Source organism: Narcine bancroftii, chromosome 5 (genome assembly GCF_036971445.1).
Source record: "Narcine bancroftii isolate sNarBan1 chromosome 5, sNarBan1.hap1, whole genome shotgun sequence".
Classification (NCBI taxonomy): domain Eukaryota; kingdom Metazoa; phylum Chordata; class Chondrichthyes; order Torpediniformes; family Narcinidae; genus Narcine; species Narcine bancroftii.
The window spans coordinates 189650289-189674201 of record NC_091473.1 but is presented as its reverse complement, the minus strand read 5'-3'; the positions used below and the strand labels follow the sequence as shown (position 1 = coordinate 189674201).

General features: G+C 43.4%; 2 protein-coding genes across 6 annotated transcripts in view; one reads left to right on the top strand and one right to left on the bottom strand.

Annotated features, from left to right (window-relative positions):
* Positions 1–22496, bottom strand: part of iqgap3 (IQ motif containing GTPase activating protein 3) — a 146258-nt gene extending 123762 nt beyond the window's left edge. For 2 of the 5 annotated variants that reach the window (XM_069940308.1, XM_069940309.1), the window contains exons 1-2: positions 22292–22496; positions 3398–3497 (exon numbers count right to left, since the gene is read on the bottom strand). In XM_069940308.1, the coding sequence (XP_069796409.1) occupies positions 3398–3497; positions 22292–22334 (143 nt within the window). In that variant the 5' untranslated portion in view covers positions 22335–22496. Of the gene's footprint in view, positions 1–3397; positions 3498–22287 lie in introns of those variants that run through there. The other 3 variants (XM_069940313.1, XM_069940311.1, XM_069940312.1) reach the window with 3 other exon arrangements.
* A 139-nt stretch (positions 22497–22635) lies between these two features.
* Positions 22636–23913, top strand: part of LOC138764419 (tetratricopeptide repeat protein 24) — a 77824-nt gene continuing 76546 nt past the window's right edge. The window contains exon 1 of the mRNA XM_069940315.1: positions 22636–22715. The gene's annotated coding sequence lies outside the window, so the exon portion shown is untranslated. The remainder of the gene's footprint in view (positions 22716–23913) is intronic.

The following is a 23913-nucleotide window of genomic DNA, read 5'->3' as shown; positions in this document are numbered from 1 at the left end:
TGTTGTTTATTCTTCTTCCTAAATCATTAAATTCCTGTGTTTGCCATTCTTTAAATGACTCCATGTATTCTTTGATAAGAGAAAGTATATCCTTTATCTTGCCTTTCCCTTCTTCTTCCATTTCACTGTACTCTTCCTCTTCCTCTTCTTCTTCCTCTGGGTTGGCCATCTGTTGTTTCTTTGTTGCCCTTTTCTTCTCTTCTTTCTTGTTTTCATTGTCTTCTGTGTTCTCTTCTTGCTGCAGGTGTTCTGCAGCTGTCGTTGCCGGCTGTGGAGATCGACTCCCCATCTGGTCACCCCTCCCGTCGGTGTGTTTTTTTTCATGCGCACTTTTACTCGGCTCAACGAGCCATTTTTGTAGTCCACTTTCTACCGACCTGAGGGAGCGGGTTTCTCTCTCCACCGCGGGCCTCTTCGAACAGGTAAGGCCTTCTCCTTCTTCCTCCGTTGTCTTCTCTTCCTCTCTTCTTACCGTTGATTTCGATTTTTCTTTTTTTGTCGCCATCTTCTTTCCACCTTTATACTCACTTTTCTTTCACTTTTATTTCTGTGCCTTTGTGTTTTCCTTTGTTTTTTTTGACTTTTCTGGAGAGGGCTGGAGTTCACCGTCCGGCCATCACATGACTCCCCACATTTTCTTCACTTGAGAGACTGCGTTATATTGTACGTAACTGAAATTTACCAGTAAAAGCTCAATGCTGGAGAAACTCAGCAGGCCAAACAGAGTACGTCAAAAAATAAAGATACATAACCAATGTTTCAGGCTTGAGCCCTTTATCAAGGTATGAGCAAAATGTTGGCAGGTGCCTGAATAAAATGGCTGGGGGGAGAGGGGCAAGGGAAGGAGCAGAGGCCCACAGGCAGCAGGTAATGCATGGATAAGGGAGGAAGGGCACACCACCAAACAAGGGGAGGAGGTATGGCTCTGTGAATGGAGAGGGAGGGGGTGGAGAACTGGAGGAAAGAAGATAAAGGGAAAGGGAAGAGAGGGAGAACAGGGAGTTGGCTAGCAGAAACCAGAGGAATTGGTATTAATGCCATCCAGTTGGAAAGTGCCCAGACACAATATTAGATTTTGCTCCTCCAATTTACAGGCTTCAGTTTGGCAGTGCATGAGGCCACGGACAGACATGTCAGCGCAGGAGTGGGGCACAGAATTTAAATGGTTGGCCACTGGGAGATCCCTGTCGTTGATGCAGCCAGAGCGAAGGTGCTCAGCAAAGCGATTTGCAAGTCTGCGTCCAGTTTTTCTGATGAAGAGGAGACAACACTCAAGGATTAAAGTGTTGCTTCATTCCAAAGGTGGTGAGGGAAGAAGTGTGAGTGCAAGTTACTGGAGCTACTACATTCAGAACAATACATCCTTCTGTTTGAGGAGCTTTCAAGTTTTATTCTCGAGGATCAGAGTTAGATTAACATTGCCATGACTCTGCCGCACCATCAACTTCTCCCAAGTGGTTATCACATGTTTTAATACAGGTATTAAAATCCATGAGGCATGAATTGTAGGGCCGAATTGGCCTGTTTCAGTGCTGCATGTTTAAAATTTTTTATTTTTATTTTTAATTTACCAGACTTTGGCCTGGAGTTTTCTATGCTTTGCCAATTCAAGTACAGTAAAACCCCTGGTATCCGGAATTCAAGTACAGGCAGACCCCAGGTTATGAACTTCCTGGTTATGAACAATTTGTACTGACGAACAGGCTGTTCCCCAATTCGCGCCCGCACATAATTGTGACCCAATTCGCACATGACCGTAAATGCACATAATGCCCCCAATTCGCACGTGTGCATTCTGTTACCTCATGAACACTAAATAAGAACCGCAAGTACCTGTTCCACCTTACATACAAATTCGGCTTATGGACAGACCTAGGTAATGGAACTTGTTCATAACCTGGGGACTGCCTGTAACTGGTAGCCTCAAGCAATCGGCAAAAAAAATCAAGGAAAATAAATTTTAAAATGTAAAATAAAGGAGTCTAAAATAATAGTTAAAAAATACACGTTTAAAATTGTAAAAGTAAATCCTCTCTGAAGTTACACATAAACCTTTGGTGAAGATGAGAACAAATATTCAGCCAGAGGATGGCCTTGGTCGTGCTTTGCTCGTAGCAGCTGTTTGAATAAAGCTGTGTTTGAATAAAATGGCGTCGCCCAGGATGAAGAGTTGGTTGATGCTGCTCACTGTTGGGGGGGAGACTCTTAAAGTGTATCCTTATCCCTGCTTAGTAAGAGTTGTCCCAGTCAGAGGCTTTATCTGTAAACTTGGGGGAGAGGTATCTATAATGTTATTCATCTTTCGAACAGCTCCGTGGAGGGAGAAACCTGCCGAGACAGTTGAACACTTTCAAAGAATTTGAGTTTTAAACTGTTTATTCTTAATTAGGCAATTATAAAAGTCTCAAGCAACCAGAAAATACACTTATCTGGCATCAATCAATCCCCAGAGGTGCCAGATACCAGGTGTTCTACTGTACTTTGTTAATAGCGAGTCATTGACTCCTCGGACTGTGTGTCCCAGATTCTGACCATCCTCTGGATGAAAAACATTCCTTCTCAGATACCCTTTATCCAAAACTTGGCCCTTTCAGTTTCTGATTTTTCTGTTAGTGAAGTCAAAAGTCACCTACCACCTCTCCTCATAATTTTCTACATCCCCCACTCCTCCTTAGTGTCTTTCACTCCAAGAAAAACAACCCTACCTCTCATCATAGCTCCTCTCCACTGCAATTCCAACACCATTGGGACCAGAGCTGCAGATGGTCCTCTTGCTGCATCCAAAACATCATCTTATAAAGTTGGATTAAGACATCCCTCTTCTTCTATTCTATGCCCTGGCTAATGGAGGCAAGTGGCCTGTAGTAAAAACATATCGAATTTGCTGGAGGAACTCAGCCGGGCTTTCAGCGTCCATAGGAGACAAAGATATATTGCTGTCGTTTTGGGCCTGAGCCCTTCTTCAAGGAATCAGCGGAACAAGCCAAAAGCAGGAAATCTCAGCATTAAACAATGCTGGCTGAGGGAGGAATCCAGACCAACAAAAGGTGTTAATTGAATATGGGGAGAGGTGAGAATTTATTATGTCTGTGTTGCCCAGCCAGCATTGTCTGAATTCTGAGATTTCCTGCTTTTGGCAAGGAGAGCAAGGGCTTCATTCCCCAACTCACCAGGGTCGCAGCAAGTTTTGTCAGTCACCCAGCCACCTATCTGGTGGTCAAAAAGCAAAGGATTCCAGAAAACACAATTACAGTGCTAGCGATTGGGACAGGGAGTTTGTACGTTCTCTGTGTGTCTGTGTAGGTTTCTTCCGGATGCTCTGGTTTCCTCCCATTGTGGGCTGAAAGGGCCTTTATGCCCAAATTAAAAATATTAAATTTAAAACGGCATCTCTCACCGTTTGGCCTCCTCCAAATGACAGAGATATTGGTAGGCAATATTTTGTTGTCTGCGTTCATCCATCTCTTCTGCAGTGAGACGCTCACTGCCCACACCATCTGCCAAAAGACAGGAAGACACATTAACACTCTCCCGTTTTGACAGAAGAGCCTTCAAATCGCCAAGCATCAAAAGTCACAGCAGCATCCACACAATAAAAAGGGAGCTACACATCACTTTTCAAAGCTACGGGACACTTCAAAAATCTGCAGTCTATTGTATCCAACTGTAGTTACTGTTGGAGGAGAGGAAACAGAGCAAAATCCCATCAACACAAACCTGATTTGATGACTACCGTATCTACTCGTGTAATAGTCGAATGTTGTGGGTAAAATTTAGGGTGTCGACTATTACACGCATTGTACTTTTGACCACAATAAGAACCTGCGTCGTTTGAGGTGCCGTGAGTTCCACTGGGCAGGTGGCTGGATGGAACTGGGTTGTAAGTCCATGTTCAGATCAAATGTCTTTTATCCAAAATGCTTGTGACCAGACATTTTTCAGTTTTTGGGTTTTTTTGGATTTTGGAACTAAACCATATAACCGTTTACAAGGCCATGCAAACAGCCGTTACATCAGCAGAATACCTGTTTCAACAGTTAAACAGCAACTACAAACAACGGCAGGCTTTTTGAACACTGACGTGATGCCGCAAGTGGAAATTTCACGTGAAATAATGTTTAGTACTCAACAAAAAAAAACTATCTCTGCTTACAAAAGAAGAGCACTGCTGTCCCCACTCCTGACATCCCTTCACCGCCGCCAGTCCCTGACACCTCCCCGCCACTCATGTCCAAGAGCCACAATTGTTTTCCTTGATGTGGACAGCATCGCACCCAAATGTTGCAAATAGAGTTGCTGCAGCCAATGCTAAAGACTTGGACCAACTCTGTTTGGCATCTACCCGGTCAAAAAAAAACTGTTATTGAATCAAACTAGCGCCACAGAACATCAGAGCCCCACATGGGCAAGTCAGGGGTTGAATTTTTTTTCCACCACTTGTGACGTTATGTCAGCGCTAAAAAAAATTTGGTTTTCAGATTTTTTCAGTTTTTGAATCTTTGGATAAGGGGTACTCCACTGTACATGGAAAATATCACATTTCTGGGACAAATATGGGAAGGGGGGTTGATTTTTATATGCTATCGACTATGGTAAAAACACAAACTGCTGGAAAAACTCAGCAGGTGAAATAGTGTCCTTTATGTAGCAAAGGCAGAGATACATAACTGACATTTCAAGCTTGAACCCTTCATCAAAGTGAGAAAATACCAGTGAGCGTCAGAATAAAAGTGGGAGGGGGAAGGGGGGGGGTAGCAGGGCAGGAGAGAAGGGAGGGAGGGGACAGCAGGAGGGGAGTAAAAGTAGGTGAAAGAATTGGAAAGATAGGAAATGGGGGAAGGGGGAAGAAAAAGCGAGCAGGTTTAATGGAAAGCAGTAAAGTCAATGTTCATGCCATCTGGCTGGAGAGTGCCCAGATGGAAAATAAGGTGTTGTTCCTCCAATCTGTAGGTGATCAGGGTGAGACAGTACACAAAGCAATGGACAGACATGTGAGTGCAGGAGTTTGACCCAAAATTGAAATGGTTGGCCACTGTGGTTGCAAACAGAGAGGAGGTGCTGAGTGAAGCGATCTCCCAGTCTGCAACTGGACTCTCCAATGGAGAGAATACCACAAAGGGTGCACCGGATGCAGTTAATAGCTTCTCTGGATGTACAAGTGAAGTGTTGCTTCACATGTAAGGTCTGATAGGGGCCGTGGTGAAAGAGGAGGTGTGGGCACACGTGTTGCACCTCCTGCTGCCACAGGGGAAGGTGCCGGAGATGCAATGGGTGATGAGGGATGAGTGCACGAGGGAATCATGGAGGGAGCAGTCCTTGTTGAAGGTCGAGAGAGGAGGAGGGAAAAGGTGTGTCTGGCTGAGGGAACCTGTAGTAAGTGCCGGAAATTCCAGCAGATGATGTGTTGGACGTGGAGGCTGGTGGGATGGTAGGGGAGGATAAGGGGGATTCTACATTGGTTGCGTCTGGGGTCAGAGTAGGCCAGGGCAGATGAGCAGAAATGGAGACGTGGGTGAGAGCTGAGTCAAGTATCTATGGTATATCATTGATCATTAATGATGTTGGTGAGTAAAGAATAGTGGATGCACCCATGAAACTCATTTCCAAATCTGAACTCAAGGAAGTCCCAGAGAAACTCAGCAGGTCACACAGCATCCATAGGAAGTACAAACATTTTGGACCTGGAATACCACACCCAGAACACCTCATCAGTTATTCCTTGACCAACCAATTCATTGTGAGACGATAAAAACAATGCTGGAGAAACTCAGCAGGTCAAACACTGTACCTTACTTAGCTAAGATTAAAAATACATAACCAACGTTTCAGGCTTGGGGCCTTCATCAGGAATCTGGAAAACAGGAACAGTAGATGCCTGAATAAAAAGTGTTGGGGGGGTGGGGGAAGGACAACAGGTTGAAGGTGGATACAGGTAGGAGGGTAGAAGAGAAAGAAACTGAGAAGTGAGAGAGGGAAGGGAAGGAGACAAAAGTGTAGGGAGAGAGAGACCATGGGATTTTTTTGTGTGTGCGTGTGTGTGTGGAAACAAGATAAACAAATAGCAATAACCAAGATATAGATAAAGTTTTTACTATAAATAGAGACCCTTGTGTCAATGCCTATAGATAGATAGAACCATTACATTTACACCAGAGTTAGCTATTCAAAAATAAACATTTAAATAAGACAAGCCATGAGAAGGGAACTTGTTTAATCAAGGAGCTGGTTGTGGTACATCTACATTTGTGATTGGTGGTGATTAGTTTGATGGCCAAGATATTTTATTTAAGGGACTGGATACATGTAGAACATAGAACAAATACAACTACAACAGAGAAACAGGCTCTTCATCCCTTCTACTCAGTGCCAAACTATTACTCTATCTAGACCCACTGACTTGCACCCTGACTAAAGCCTTCCACACCCCTCCAATCCATGTACCTGTCTAAATTCTTCTTAAAAATTAAAATTGAGCCAGCGTTCACCACTTCAAATGGCACTTGTTCCACACTTCCACCACTCTCTAAGCAAAGAAGTTCCCTCTCAACCTTTCCCCTTTCACCTTTAACCCATGTCCTCTGGTTTGTCTTTCATCTACCCTCAGTGGAAAAAGCCGATCTACATTGACTGTCTATTCCCCTCATCATTTTAAAAACCTCTATCAAATCTCCCCTCATTCTTCTGTGCTCCAGGGAATAAAATCCTAATCTGCCTAACCTTTCCCTGCAACTCAGTTGTTGAAGTCCGGGCAATATCCTAGTAAATCTTCTCCGCACTCTTTCAATCTTATTGACATCTTCCCTGTAGTTAGGTGACCCAAACTGTACACAATACTCCAAATTTGGGCGTCTCCAATGTCTTGTACAATTTTATCATAACAACCCAACTCCTATTCTATTTATGCACCAGGACAGAAAAGTAGGTAACTGATTCTTTGAGATTAAAAGATAAAGGTTCTATTATTGTCACATAATACTACATTTAGAATGCAACATACATGAAATTCTTTAACTTTTGTCAACCATAAGACAGAAAGAGAAGCTCCACATTGTCCAGTGCCCCTCACAGAAACCTACAGCCCCTGGTGTTCCTAGGCCGTCTCTCCTCCAAGTACTGGTCAGTCCTAAGCCTGCTTAGCTTCTGAAATCAGACCATCTCAGGCACATTCAGGCTATTAGGTACTGTTGGAACTAAGGCTGATCAAGAACAAGAGTCAGTGCAACTGCAGAGGCTGAGGGAGTACTAGAGACGAAACCACAGACACTCAGTGTCTCTGAAGGGACTCTCTTTCTCCCATTGTTAGGAGTGCTGGCCAATACTCATGATGACTCTTTAGGTTGCCTTACAGCAGGCAAAAGTTGACATTTGTCATGTATCTTGCATTTTTAACATTATTATGTGATAATAAAAGGGACCTTGAACTATTATTGGCTTAACATCCCGATTAGCTAAAGATAACAAAGAAGAACACATGATAAACATAACTCCCACACCCAAAACACCTTATCGCTTATTCCTTAACCAACCAATTCATTGTGAGACAACAAAAACAATGCTGGAGAAACTCAGCAGGTCAAACACTGTACCTTATTTAGCTAAGATTAAAAATACATAACCAACATTTCACGCTTGAGGCCTTCATCAAGGTAGGACAAAATGTCGCAGGCGTCCAAACAAAATGATGGGAGGGGAGGGGCAGGGAGAGGAGCATAGTCCTACAGGCAGGAGGTAATAGGTGGATAAGGGAGGGAGGGGACACAGCAAACAAGGGGAGGAGGGATGGCTCTGTTGAGAGGGAAGGGGTGAAGAACTGGAGGAAGGAAGACAAAGTGTTAAGGAAGAAAGAGGAAACTGCAGTCTTTTGTATTTTACCATTGTGAGACAGACCTCATTCCAGCTGGAGATCATTTGTTTTATCTTTTCTTCTGTGGTAATTATGCCCAGTTTAATTTCTCTGGAAAATCTATTCCTCCGGCCCATAATCCCAGGAAAAACTTAAAATTCCACACCATTCAGAGTGAAATTAAACAAGGAGTCACATGTATGTTGACTTGCACTTTGTCACACTTGACTGTGTTTTGAGGGCAACGTACAAGAGTAAGTCTGGAAGGAGAAGCAAAAATTCCAATTTTCATTTTTTTTAATTTAGAGATGCAGCTCGGTAACAGCCACTTCTGGTCCACAAACCCATGCAGCCCAAATGCACCCACTGAGAATGGGTGTTTTAAAATGTTGACTGGGAGAAAGGGAGACTAATCACATTCCATTCTCTCATTTGTAATTCAACAAGTTAGGGCTGATAATGAGCTCATTATTTGGCAAAGACAGTAAAAGACTACCATATATGCCAGCATATAGGACGACCCTCAGATTTTCCATCTAAAATGTAACTTTTGAGCGACACCCTTTGTATAGGACGACACACCCCTGCAAAATCTGGAAACTCTGACCAGCGGAGCAATGCTGTCACAATATTTTAATACCAAATTACTCTGGAATTTTTAAAATTTTATTAGCAGATTTTAAAATAAACCACCGTTGGCTCTTGTAACAGGCCGTAGGAACAACACATATCCTCCAAACAGCATGAACGTTGATTCCTCCAATTTTAGATAACCTTCATCATCATCCAATTCCACTGTTTCAAATTCTTCTTTACCTAGTCCTTTACTTACATTTTCTTCCCCTCTCTAGCATTTCTACTGTCATCTTCCCCCAATGGTTTCTCCCTCTACCCATCTCTCCACCTGCCACACCTTCTGCCCTTAACTCCATCACCTCTTGGCCCCTCCCCCTGCCTATATGTAATTTAACCTATTTTAATCTTAGTCTTGATAAGGGCTTCAGACCTTACATTGTCTGACCATTTCTATTATGGGCACAGTCTGAACTGCTGAGTTCCTGCTCAAGATTCCAGCATCTGCTTTTGCATTTATCTTATATCAAAGAATAATTAATTTAGTAAACTTCAGTGTAGCTCTTCTGCTTACAGAAAAGATGATTAGATGGGCCAATGGCTTGCTTATGTTCTTCACATACTATTCAATTCTAAATACTATATGCTAGATTAAGATCTTACCACATTATAAGATATAGGAGCAGAAATAGACCATTCAGCCCATCAAATCTGCCCTACCATTTAATCATGAGCTGATCCATTTTCCCCACTCTGCCCCACTGCCTGGCCTTCTCCCCATAACATTTAATGCCCTGGCTAATCAAGAACCAATCTCCATCTTAAATACACCCAATGACCTGGTCCACAACCACCAATGGCAACAAATTCGACAGCTTTACCACCCTCTGGCTGAGGAAATTCCTACGCATTTCTGTTCTAAGCAGAATTTCAATCTTGAAGTTGTCCCCTCTTGTCCCACCATGGGAAACAACCTTTCAACATTTACTCTGTCCACGCCTTTCAACATTCAAAATGATTCAATGAGATTCCCCCCTCATTCTCCTAAATTCCAACAAATACAGGCCAAGAGCTGTCAAACGCTCCTCATGTGATAACTCTTTCATTTCTGGAATCATCCTACTGAACCTCCTTTGAACCCTCTCCAACTTCAGCATACCCTTTCTTCAATGAAGAGCCCAATACTCCAAGTGAGGTCTCACCAATGTCTTATAAAACCTCAACATTACATCACTTCTCTTATATCATATTCCTCTTGAAATAAATGCCAGCGTTGCATTTGTCTTCATCATCCAATGATATTTAAATTCAAAAGCTTTAAGACTAAATTTACATGAAGTTTTATGCTTGGCAATTTCAAGATGTATTTTTAATGAAATTTAATGTCGTTAATTAGGGCTGAGCAAACAAAACCTCATTCGAATTTTCTCAGCAATCAAAAGCAGATTACTTCCTAATGAACAGAAAGTAAAGGAATGCTGAAGGCAGTCAAAGAACCCCCCACCACCACTAGCTGCGGGGTAAGAGCACCATCTGTTGTGGATTTAAACTTCATCAACCTCAAGGCCCCCCAAGTCAGATTTTTCTCTTTGTACAGAATTACTTGATTGTATACCAGATACGAAACTGCACTCGGAGCTGTTTTTAGCCGGGGGAAGGGAGCATTGTGCCAGACAGGGGGAAATCAAGCATTTCTGATTATCCAGTGCAGCCTTTGCAAGGTGATGTGCTTTGTATGTTTGAAGTCAACACCACCCACCCAGGATCACAAATGAATAAAACACTTCAGCAAAAACTCAATGAGGCAGCCATAGTAAGTAGTAGTAACTTGAAGAGATCCAGGAGGATCAGAGCCAGCACCACCAGGCTGAGGAACAGCTTCTTCCCACGGGCAGCGAGAATGTTGAACAATCAAATGAACTGCTCGCTCTAACCATCCAAGACTCTCATTTAAGCAATATTTATTTTTATGGATATACTTGTTTTGCATATATATTATTTGCCTGTATGTGTGTTAGGTCTGGTTGTGTATCTGCATGTTTTTGCACCAAAGACCGGAGAACGCTGTTTTGTCGGATGACAGATGATGATAAACTTGACTTGAAACACAGTAAAATCTACAGTATCTGGAATTCAAGCAACCGGCAAAACAAAACATTAAGGAAGTAAATAAATTGATAGCTATGATTTAAAATTACTAAGAATAAATACAAAAAATAAATTAAAGTTTAAAATTGTAAAAGTAAATGTTCTCTGAAGCAAGACACAACCCTTTGAAGATGGGAGCAAACATTCTGATAGCGGTACATCCTGGTTATGCCCTGCCCGCACCCACTGTTTGAATAATGTGTTTGTATGAAATGGCAGTGCCAAGGGTGAAGAGCCAGCTGATGCCGTCCGTCACTGGAGCAACTCTCCCAACACATCTCCCTATCCCTGCTGAGTAAGCGTATCATTATTAGTATTAAGTATATTAGTCAGGCTTCATCTCATAAACTTGAGGGAGGAGTTAATTATGATGGCAGCATAGGGAACATAATGATTAGCACAACGAGGTTACAGCGACTAGGTTTTGAATTTAATTTTTTTTATATTACAGGAATTACCTCATTAAAGTGAATTTTACAGGTTTCTTTTTACAAATTACATTTTGCAGCCTTTTATCTTTTAAACTGTTTATTCTTAATGCAAGTGCATTTGTTAGGTATGTGTAAGAGTGTGTCTCAGGCAAATGGAAAATTTGCATATCCAGCATTTGCCATCCCCGTAGGTGTACAAGGACTGCTTAAAGAAATCTCTTGGTGCCTGCCACATTGACCACCGCCAGTGGGCTGATATCGCCTCCAATCGTGCATCTTGGCGGCTCACAGTTTGGCGGGGAGCAACCTCCTTTGAGCCCACATCACTGACAAAAGACAAAGGAGGAAAAACCCAACACCCAACCCCAACCAACCAATTTTCCCTTGCAACCACTGCAATCGTGCCTGCCTGTCCCGCATCGGACTTGTCAGTCACCAACGAGCCTGCAGCAGACGTGGACATACCCCTCCATAAATCTTCATCCGCGAAGCCAAGCCAAAGAAAGAAAGAAGAAAAAGGGTGCTGATACTGGGGATTTTACTGTTTTAAATATTACTTCAGATAAAAGAGTAAACTTGCACAAGTGATATTGAAAGGACATTAGAAAGAGCAAAAAAAAAATAGGCAGGAGGGATCAGTGAGAGTACGAATAGGAAATTATAAGTCACAATACTGAAAAGGATGACAGAATAGGTCAATTCTGGAAGAGAAGACACGTGCACAGCCACTCTGTGATTCACCAACAAAGAAGAGTCCTTCATTCACGAGGATCATCTTAAAACATTATTGGGATGGAAAGAAATTGTTCAGGATGCGAGTCAACACTGGCCAATCGCTAACTGTCCTCCAGAAGGCTGTTTGACTGCAGTCTTTCAAGTGAAGGTATTTCAGCAGTGGGGGAGGGGGGGGAGGGAGGGGGAGGAGGTGTTTCAGTATCTAGACTCGGTGACGATGCAGCAACTGTTTGAATCTGGATTATGTACAAGTTGGAAATGGTTGGTATTCCCACGTCTAAAACCCATGCCCTTGATGGTTGAGGTTACAGGTTTTGTCAGAGTAGTCTTGACGAAACTCCAATCACTTGCTCTCTGACTGCAGTAAAGCCCCAGCACCTATGGGGATTGGTAGATGCCGGGTAAGTGTATTTTCTGGTTGCTTGAGACTTATAATATTTAACTAAAAATTCTCCACCACCTTATGATCCGCTGATTTCTGCTCACCAGACAAGTCCAATATAAGGATACCGTGACAAATCTTGAATCTGCTAAGACAGCTGTTTGGAACAAAAAAAATATTCAACTGCTCATGGAACTCCTTTCCTTTTGCTTGCAACATGGGCGCTAATATGCAACCACCTTCCAACCTGTACAATTTAAACCATTCAAAAAGAGCCTGGTCGAATAAGTCCATTTTGGAGATATGAAAAGTGGACTTCACTCAACACTTATCAGTGTCGTTACCAATTCACCTAACAGAGAAATTCTTCAAGGAGCTAAAGAAAATAATAAGGAAATTCTTATGGAAAGGGGTGAAACTGAGGATAGCGCTAGATAAATTAACAGAATGGTATAAACAAGGGGGCTTACAGCTTCCAAACTTTAAGAATTATTATAGAGCAGCACAATTAAGATACCTATCAAATTTTTATCAAACAAGGGAAAAACCAGATTGGACCAGATTAGAGCTACATAAAATATGGGAGAAGGTACCTGAACATATACTATGTAAGTGGGATGAAAAGCTGGTGCAACATGGGAATTCACCAGTACTGCACCATCTGCTCAACATTTGGAAGAAGATTCACATAGAAAGGAAAAAAAACAAATTATCAACTACCAAGATTAATATTGACACAAAATCAACTAATCCCTTTCACAATAGATAACCTTTCCTTCAGAGAATGGGAGAGAAAAGGGATCAAAAGAATAGAAAATTGTTTTTCGGGAAATAAATTATTATCTTTTGAACAAATGAAGTGCAAATATGGTATAACTCACGGTACAATGTTTGCATACCACCAACTGAAAACCTACTTGAAGGACAAATTGGGAAGCAGTCTGAGGTTACCAGAAGGAAGCAATTTTGAATATGTGATTACAGACACAATGATAATTAAAAGATTGATAACAAACATGTACATCAAACTGCAAGAGAAAGAGAACGAGGAAACAAGCTGTAAACCCAAACAAAAATAGGAACAAGATCTAAACATAAAGATAAAGAATGAAACATGGGAAAAGTTATGCTCCGGAACTATGAGAAATACAATAAACACCAGGTTACCCATGATACAATATAATTGGTTTCACAGGCTATACACCACACCCAAAAAGTTCAATAAATGGGACCCAACAGTATCAGACAGATGTTTTTGCTGTAAGAAGGAAACGGGAACAACAGTACATGCAATTTGGGCATGTGAGAAAGTGGAAAAGTTTTGGGAAGATCTAAACCAGGTATTAAATAAAATCACAAAAAGCAACATACCAAAAAACCCAGAGATCTTTCTTCTAAGTAATATAAGAAGTAAAGAACTTGGACTCGATTTGGATGGAGCACAAAAAGACTTATTATGATAGCCTTAGCTGTAGCAAAAAAATGTATTATGTCAACCTGGAAATCAGAAGATACCCTGAGAATACAGCAATGGTACATAGAAATTAATAAATGTATTCCATTGGAAAAAATTAACATATAATTTAAGAAATAACATCCCAGTATTCGAACAAATTTGGTAACCGTACATGGAACACAACAGAGAAGTCCTACCGTGGACCTCCACCCCCTAAAATGACAGAATGAGAAGAAGACGAAATGAACTGACCCAGTGTGTAAAAGTAGATGATACAATTTTCTTGTTTATTTTCATTGTGTGATGACATTATGTGATGGGGAGGGGGGGTGAAGGAGGGAGGGAAGGGAGGGGGGAAAAGGGGAAAAAAATGACACTGTATATTCAAGAGGGAAATGTTTATGTACATTTTGGTCAATTTGGTTCATAGTGTGAAAGATAAAAAAAATTTAAAAAAAACACTTATCAGTGTCAGACTTAATATAACAACTTAATTTCCTGACACTGGGCCTTAATGTCAGAGATGGTTGATGAACCAACGTTAAATTCTTCCATAAGCACTGTACAACTTTCAACTTTTTCTAGTGTCTTGCGTATCTCCATTGTCTGCTTAAGGGCAAACACCACATGTTTACGCTTGCCTGATTGAAATTCTTTGGGCATGGAAACAATCGGGGAGGGGGGAGAAATTTGTCCAAAGTAATGTCCTGCGAAATAGAATCTCTACTTGCGTTGGTCATAAGGTGGAACTGGTTACAGGTGTCACCTGGCGCACTAGTGGTGGATTAGCGAACTATGGGTGGAGTGCTCCAATTTTAAGCTTGTCTTTTTTTTTATTATTTTATTCTTATTTATTTCATGTTTTACTTATTTTCCTCATTTTGTTTTGCTAGTTGCTTTAATTTCAGATACTAATGCTTTACTGTATTTGGAAATCCTAACAGTTCAGCATCTGGCACCAAGTCATGTTTGCTAGCCCAGTCCCACCCCCCCCCCCCCCACCCACACACAATACACTTGCTAAAGCCCCGCATTTCCAACACTACCTGTCCACTCATAAGTGCCCAGGGACCCCTTGAACTCACCTAGTTCTGTTGGAAGGTTTCCAGTGAATCTTACTGGGCCTTGTTTCTCATGATCCCTTTAAGCCTAACAGATCAGCTGGAAAATGTATCATTCTACTAAAGTGTAACATCTAAAACTGTGAATTGAAAGTGAAGCATTAACTGCAGCAGGTGGAAAGAATGAGTAAATGTTGAGGATGTAACATTAACAGTTTGTCCTGGATTCTGTTATTCCTCAGGTGTTGCTGGTACTGCTCCTCATTGGTGTTTTGTAGAGAACAGAACGGCTTTGGGGTGTCGTTTGATGTGTCACTCACTGCATGGCTTGGATCTGCTCTTCTTCTCAATGTGCTTAAGCGATTGATCCAGTTGAAGTTTTGATCAATGACAACGGTGATGAAGGGCTTGGTGATGGTAAAGGAACTAAGTATCAAGGTCAGACTTTTGGAAATGGTCAAAGACTAGCATATTGCACAGGGTGAACATTATTCAAAGATCAATTATTTTGTCAGAGTGAATACATGACATTGCATGCAACAGTGACTTTTTTTTCTGCAGGCCAGCCAAAATTTCTACCTACAGATGCCAGAAATCCAGACCATCCGAGAATCTGGTCTTTTCAAAAACTCTTAAAATTTTAGCGGGCTTTTGTGTGCATGCATGGAAAAGCGTCAGCTATACAGCGGAGGTCAGAGAAATGTACAAATAAATATGTTTTTTTTTGTAGTTTGTATTTTATATGATAAAATGTTTGGTTAATAAATTCAAAATTTATCAGTTCACCTCTTTATTCTTCCTTAAATTTGAATTTTAAAAGCACTGCCTGAGAAGCCAGAAAATCCGAACCAACCCAATCAAATGTTGCATGCTATCTGACAGGTCATGGTCAGCCAATAACCAGCCTCGAGAGTGATATTTCTTGCTCAATATTAGAGCAGTTGTATGTGTAATCAATAACAAATTTGCACTTGCACAACGCCTTTAAATCTCAAGGTGCTTCAGTTTCAAACTTTAACTCCAAGTCACACACAATACAGATGTCGTACTCCATGGACATCTTAAAGGAACAGAGGAACTAGAGAGGTTTGACAAATCCAACTCAAAGCCTTTTTGCCACTTGAAGGCACAACCACCAATGTCTGTGAGGATGAAATCAAGGAAGAGTTCTAAATTGAAACAGAAGCCACTTTCAGGTGCTCGGACGCGGCTGGGGAAGTGCAGCTGGGATGTTCAGGTGGCTGCGTAGAAGATGCCTTTCTGTCACCTGAACTTGCCATCTGAAGGAGAGCTGCGTCTGAACGAACGCCGGCTCCCATGGCCATAGTCACGGCTTGTTTATGGAGCATCATATAGCAGCACTACATGAAAATAATGGAAAAGAAATAAACTTTCATTGTCATCCACAAAACAGTTGTTGGCTTGTTTTCACGAGGATAATATCTCTGCGCATTGGTCCCTATTAATGTAGCCTTTCCTCTTGATCAATAAAATGATAATTTATGACAGAATTTCTGCAGGTTTCGGTTTATCAGGTTTAAGGACACAAAGGTTGAGAGATGCCCGTGTAGAACTCTCTCCAGAATGCAAAATTCAATATGAAAGATTAACTGCGACTAACAAGCCTTCCTCATTCTCTATAAACCAACACCAAATTGAGGCCGGGGCGGGACTGCAGGGGCCCAAAGTCCCGTGCCGGCCACTCCAGCCCCGTCGTCCCACGCCAGGGGACTATCAGGCAGCGGGGAGGGTAGATGCCACCAGCGGGGACTCCTGTCTCACACTGTCCCCTGTCGGCAGCGGGGAGAGTAGCTGTCACCACGTGTGACGATGTCAGTAATATATCTTTATCTCCTGTGGAAGCTGAGAGATGGACTGAGTTCCTCTAGCATTTCTGTGTGTTTTTACTATAATCTCAGCATCTGCAGACTTTCATGTTTCACTCCACAGAGATAACAGAGGCATAGATGAGGGTAGGCATGAAGAGCATGGACTGTTTGGAAATAACCTGTATGCCATCCCCCAGTGATGGCAGATATAGACTTTTAAACTCACCTGAAAGGTCCAAAATGATCCCAAGGCTGCCAGTAAAAGTTTTCATTGGCAAGGTTATGGAGATTTTGAAAGGATGTAACAGGTACCAGAGACATGCTTCAGGTGTGGACTTGAGCAGGGAATATTCATTCATGCCACCTGGTCCTGCACAAAGGTAGTCCCATTTTGGCAGGATCTGGCCGACATACTAACCAGAATAATGAAGATAACCTTTCCGCTAGATCCAAAGTTGTATCTTCTAGGGAACCTTATGGACATAAGCTATGAATTAACCAAATTCCAGATTCAATTTGCATTTATTGCTTTGTCCATACTAAAAATAAATAAATAGTGATGACCTGGAAATCTGAGTCCACTCTTCTCATCAGTAAGTGGATTACCAAGACGCATAGCTATATTCTCATGGAAAAAAATTACGTATAATTTAGAAACCAACACAACACCTTTGTTAAAATATGGCAGCCATATCTGACATACACAGGAGCACAACTGTAGCCACATCCCGACAAAAAGACAGAGATTTACCAATAGATGGATTAATAAAATAAATTATATGAGAGGCTCCACAACTTTTAGGGTCACTTATTGGAAGTGTCAATGCCACATCCAGCCTTTTTTTCCTCCTTTTCTTTTCGTTTTCTCTATCTTTCCCTGGGGGGGGAGGTGGGAATGGGTGAGTGAGAAACACCACATGTATGTAGATTGCTGGGAGATATTGTTATATTCTGTAACAGTGATCTCCTTGTTTATTGATGGAAAATGAAAAATAAAATATTCAAAAAAGGTCACAGATAGATAGGTTGTAAATAGAGCTTTTGGCACATGGGCCTTCATAAATCTAAATTTTGAGTACAGGGACTGAGATGTTATTGTAAAGTTGTACAAGCGGTGAGGCCAAATTTGAAGTATTGTGTGCAGTTTTGGTCACCTAACTACAAGAAAGATATCAATAAGTGCAGAGAAGATTTACTAGGATGTTAGACAGACTTCAGAAACTGAGTTACAAGAAAAGGTTAATTAGGTTAGGACTTATTCCATGGAGCATTATTATGAGGGGTACAGAGTAAATGTAGGTAAACTTTTTCCACTGAGGGAAAGTGAGATACAAACTAGAGGACATAGGTTCTCGAGGAGAAAAGTTTAGGAATAACATTAGGGAGAATTTCTTCACACAGAGAGTGTTGGGAGTGCAGAGGAGCTGCCAGCTGAAGTGGTAAACTGGCTCAATTTTAACATTTAAGAAAAATGTGGACAGGTACATGGATGGGAGTGGTATGGAAGGCTATGGACTGAATGCAAGTCAGTAGGACTAAGCAAAAAAATAGTTTGGCACAGGTTAAAAGAGCCTGTTTCTGTGCTGCAACGTTCTATGGTTCCATGGACTGAAGACAATCATTTAAAGTCCAAATTTAATTCGAAGAAACTTTCTAGTGCTCCAGAACCAAAGACTAGATTTAAAGTCTGACATTTGAGGTTAAAGAAATGCCACATCGCTTGCTAAATTTCTTATAAGAATAGTCTACTCATGCCTGTTCTGCCTTTCTTTAGAGCAGGGTTTCCCAATCAGGGGGTGCGAGATAGCGTTCCAGGGGGTGCGAGATAGCGTTCCAGGGGGTGCGAGATAGCGTTCCAGGGGGTGCGAGATAGCGTTCCAGGGGGTGCGAGGATAGCGTTCCAGGGGGTGCGAGATAGCGTTCCAGGGGGTGCGAGATAGCGTTCCAGGGGGTGCGAGATAGCGTTCCAGGGGGTGCGAGATAGCGTTCCAGGGGGTGCGAGATAGCGTTCCAGGGGGTGCGAGATAGCGTTCCAGGGGTGCGAGATAGCGTTCCAGGGGGTGCGAGATAGCGTTCCAGGGGGTGCGAGATAGCGTTCCAGGGGGTGCGAGATAGCGTTCCAGGGGGTGCGAGATAGCGTTCCAGGGGGTGCGAGATAGCGTTCCAGTTTTATTTATAAATTCATACTCCTTCAATTTGGATATGTTGGATGATGAAGAGCTGAAGGAAGATCTTATTAAACTGCGCACAAATCGTGTTCTTGAAATGCAATTTGAAAGCAAAACTTTGGAACAATATTGGTGTTCGGCAATGGACATGTTTCCAAGACTTTGTGAAAAAGCACTAAGTGTCCTCATCCCATTCGCGACGATATACTTCTGCAAGACTGGATTTCGTGCCCTTTTGTCAATCAAGACAAAATCTAGAAATCGTTTGGGTACACAGGCAGACATGCTGTCAGCAACAAAGTGCCAAGTTCTGAAAAACTTTTAAGCAATAAACAGGAACAAAAGTGTCATTAAATTTAAATTGGCTTATGAACATTTGAACATTAGTTCTTTAACTTTTTTTAAAAAGAAATTTCATGCATGGATGAAAATTTAATTTTTTTGGAGGGTTTATGCAACTTTTAATTTGTTGTACGGGTCACGTCTCCAGAATGGAGGACCATCGCCTTCCCAAGATCGTGTTATATGGCGAGCTCTCCACTGGCCACCGTGACAGAGGTGCACCAAAGAAGAGGTACAAGGACTGCCTAAAGAAATCTCTTGGTGCCTGCCACATTGACCACCGCCAGTGGGCTGATATCGCCTCAAACCGTGCATCTTGGCGCCTCACAGTTTGGCGGGCAGCAACCTCCTTTGAAGAAGACCGCAGAGCCCACCTCACTGACAAAAGGCAAAGGAGGAAAAACCCAACACCCAACCGACCAATTTTCCCCTGCAGCCGCTGCAACCGTGTCTGCCTGTCCCGCATCGGACTTGTCAGCCACAAACGAGCCTGCAGCTGACGTGGACTTTTACCCCCTCCATAAATCTTCGTCCGCGAAGCCAAGCCAAAGAAAGAATTTGTTGTACTATTTTTTCTTTTCCATTTTTTGTTTATATATTACTAAAAATTGATAATACAAATTTGTTTTGGTCACTTTCACCTTTATTCTTAAATAAATTATTACTTTAAGGGGTGCAAAAACATTAAAATTTTTTAGGGGTGTGGGGCATAAAAAAGGTTGGGAACCACTGCTTTAGAGTAACACAACATTCCTGCACCTACCCCATTCGTGTGATTCTCTGAACAATCAAGGGATATTGGATCACGCCAATAGTGCGTGCAGAGAACACATACTCAGTATGTAAAGGATGATGACCACACAGAGTAGATCAGAGCAGTTTGGAAGACTCTGGTTTCGATTTCAGAGGCAGTTTTGTTAAAAAACAAAACCAAGAGTCCTTTTTCCAAATCACCAAGGTTAGGCAAGGTAAAAACACACAGAGGTTAGGCAGATATGTTTGCAAGAAAGAATAAATAATGAATTAACCATTCTGTGAATCGATCTATACATTCTTTATATAAAAAGTTTGAAATATTTCCCCAACAGTTATTGGAATTTGCACGGCAGAATCAAATTTCACCAAGTTTGACTCATTCAGTAGCCTGAACAATCTCCTACTTAAACCAAATTGATTTTTGGCAAATACCCAGAATCCAATATTTATCCACTGGGAGAAGCTGCTAAACACAAATAATGATTTACAAAAAGAAAAAGCAATTGATTAAGCTAATGTGGTTTTACAATGTCTCTACAAGAACAATATTCCTTTTGTCTGGTGGAAAAATGGAAAAAGTAGGTCTGAAAATTAATTTCAATTGTAAATCTATACACAACAGTATCTTACAGCATTTAAAACTTTTCTGCAAAATTATGGAGCAGGAGGCATATTTAGCACAACACTGTAATAGTGCCAGCAATCCAGGTTTGAATCTGATGCTGTCTGTAAGAGGTTTTCCTGGTGTCTGCTAGGGTTTCCTCCAGTTTCCTACCACTCTTCAAAGTGTACAGTTGAGTGTAATTGGGCAGCACGGGCTTGTGGGCACTGTATGTCTAATTTTTTTAAATTACATCACGTAAATTTTGTGCTTACAAAATATGACAGGTGATTTCAGACAAACTGCATAATTTATCACCCAGTGAGACCAAGCCTTCACAAGGGAGACAATGAACAAGACCAGAAATGACTACTCTCCACTATACATCAATAAGTCTGTAATGGAGAGAGAAGAGACGGCCAAGTTCCTTGGAGTCTCATTAAACAGTCACCTAGTGCGGACACACATCTCCTCACTTATCAGAAAGGCACAACAGCAACTGCACTTCCAGAAAAGACTGAAGCAAGTAAAGCTACCGGCCACCATCGTGTCAACCTTCTATAGGAGCTCTATCGAGAGCGTCCTGGCCGGCGACATCACAGTGTGATACTGTTGTTGCAGAGAAATGGATAGGTCAATCCACAGGACCGTAAGAGTGGCAAGAGGATCACTGGAGTTTCCCTGCACCACCACCACCACCCCACCATCAATGAGATCTACCAGGATTGTCATCTGAAGAGGGCACAAAAAAAAATCAGAGAACCCCTTCCACCCAACACACAGCACCTTTCAGCTACTCCCACTGGGAGAGATACAGGAGGATCAGAGCCAAAACTACCAGGCTGAGGAACAGCTTCTACCCACAGGCAGTGAGAATGTTGAATGAACTGCTCACTCTAACCACGCAAGACTCTCATATTTACAAAACAATATTTATATGTATATATCAGGGGTGACCAAACTACAGCCCATTCCCCATTATTAAGTGGCCCTTTAGATCATAGACTATAACAATAAGTTGCATTGTATGTACATTACACTTCTTAGTTTCAACATTAGATGTCACTGCTATTCTGCCCAACTACTAGATCGACCCCTGAAATGTTACTCACTGATGAAAATATTCACCTCAGTTAATTAAACATGGCAGAACCAAAAAGACAGAAAATAGCAAGGGAGTGCCAAAAATTTCAGACACAGTGGGAAATTTAATACTTTTTTTTTACAGAATTCAAGAAGTGTGTTTGTTTCTGTGCATGTTTTACTACAATCGCAATGTCTGCAGACTTTCACAAGAGAAAGGAGCAGAGGCAGGCCATTCTGCCCATCGAGTCTGCTCCATGCTTTGCCGCCAGTGTTTCTGTGTTTTACTACAATCACAACGTCTGCAGACTTTCACAAGAGAAAGGAGCAGAGGCAGGCCATCCTGCCCATCGAGTCTGCTCCGTGCTTTACTTCATACCTTTGCCTCCAGCGTTTCTGTGCGTTTTTTACCACTAACGTCTGCAGACTTTCCCGTTTCACCCCCCCCCCCACCGCCCCCCCCCCACCGCCCCCCCCCCACCGCCCCCCCCCCACCGCCCCCCCCCCACCGCCCCCCCCCCACCGCCCCCCCCCCACCGCCCCCCCCCCACCGCCCCCCCCCCACCGCCCCCCCCCCACCGCCCCCCCCCCACCGCCCCCCCCCCACCGCCCCCCCCCCACCGCCCCCCCCCCACCGCCCCCCCCCCACCGCCCCCCCCCCACCGCCCCCCCCCCACCGCCCCCCCCCCACCGCCCCCCCCCCACCGCCCCCCCCCCACCGCCCCCCCCCCCACCGCCCCCCCCCCACCGCCCCCCCCCCCACCGCCCCCCCCCCACCGCCCCCCCCCCACCGCCCCCCCCCCACCGCCCCCCCCCCACCGCCCCCCCCCCACCGCCCCCCCCCCACCGCCCCCAACCCGCGCTTGCACATCCACCTACTCACAGCCACGCCGGCGGTCCCCGCCCGAATCCACCTCACTCGCCATCCTCCTCGCTTTCCGACCCAGCCACTCTCCCTCTCCGAATTCCCCGCCAAATTCCCAACGCCCCGTTCAAATCCAAGCAGCTGAGGGCGCCAGGCCTGCCGGGAGTTGTAGTTCTAGGCGACCCGCCGTACGGCGAGACGGGCGCCCCAAGCCGGACTACAAAACTTCCCGAGGTGCAACGCCGCCCGAGCGCCCTGGTGGCGGACGTGAGTCGCCGGTAGGCTGAGACAGACGTCAATCGTAGCCCGCTTCCCTTGGTAGGCAGGGTTTGGTTGCCACGGCAACGAAGGAACAAAACAGGGTCAGTTTGGAACAGAGCACCTTGCCACCATACTTTGATCTTATTTATATCTTCACAGGAGAAAGAAAGCTGCCCTTCAGGTAAGACAGAGGAATGGTGGGAAGTTGTTTTCAGGCTGGGGGTGGAAAAGGCAGATGTGCATTTGTCAAGCGCCTGGCTAGTCCCCAGCGGCAGCTTATCTCAAATCCACTTCATCAGCTGAGAAAAACCTTTGGACCGCACTCGCTGATGCAAAGTCAATTAAAGTTACAGCAAGCTCCCATCAATAGGAGTGTTTGGAAATAAACATATAACAGGGTATGGCTGATATTGGGCCCAAGGCAAGAGTACACATTTTTCACCCATGGGGGTCTTTCCCATCTGACAGTGCCATTAGGTCTTCGGTCTCAAGCCCAAGACGTGCAGCGTTTCTCTTTGCATTGCACTGGGGAATTGACCTGGGGTTTCTTTTTGACTCAAGTGAGTTCCCAACTTTGCGGGCCAGAATCTGAGGATATCGCTTGCGGCTGGTCTCGCTTTGGCACTGCATGAGATTGTGGACAGACCCATCAGCAATGGGGCAGGGAGTTGAACTTGATTTGTTCTTGCTGTTGCAGCATACAGAGCCCAGGCACTCAACAAAGCAATCTCCCAGTCTCTCCGATGTCGAGGAGACCACAGCAGGAGTGCCTATTACAGTAGACGAACCCCTGCAGATTGACAAGTGAAGGGTTGCTTCACTTGGAAGGACTGTTTAGGGACCTGAATAGTGGTGAGGGAGGAGGTTTGGGTGCTGTGACAGAAGTCTTTGGGAGATCAATTGGGGCAAGGTTTGTTAGTGAGGTCACATACAAACACTTTAAAACAGATCTCAGTTAAAATACTCATTAGCTCTGCTAATGCTAGACATGTTGGGGACCCAGAGTCTTTTCAAAAGCTTTGGAGAGTGCCCAAGAGAGTTAACTAATGGATTGTTGTTTACAAAAAGGCAACAGATGAAAGAGTTTGTCAGAGCCGCATGTTGTCTGGAAGGGAACTTGCTGTTCTAAGAGGGTCATGTGGTTTTGCAAGCAAAGGGAGTCAAACAGGTTTTCTCTCAGAGAGAGAGAGAGACGCATGCACAGAGATAGCTTCTACAGTGTTACAGTCAGTAACATCAGCTGGGACTGGAACAGGACATGCTGGCAAGCTTGGGGAAAACCCCATTTGGAAGATGGGTTGTGAGTTCTTTGTTCAGCCTGGTCAAAGCCCTTGTGGTTCATGCAAGAGGAGCAGACTGGCTGTCCAATGTTTCACTTG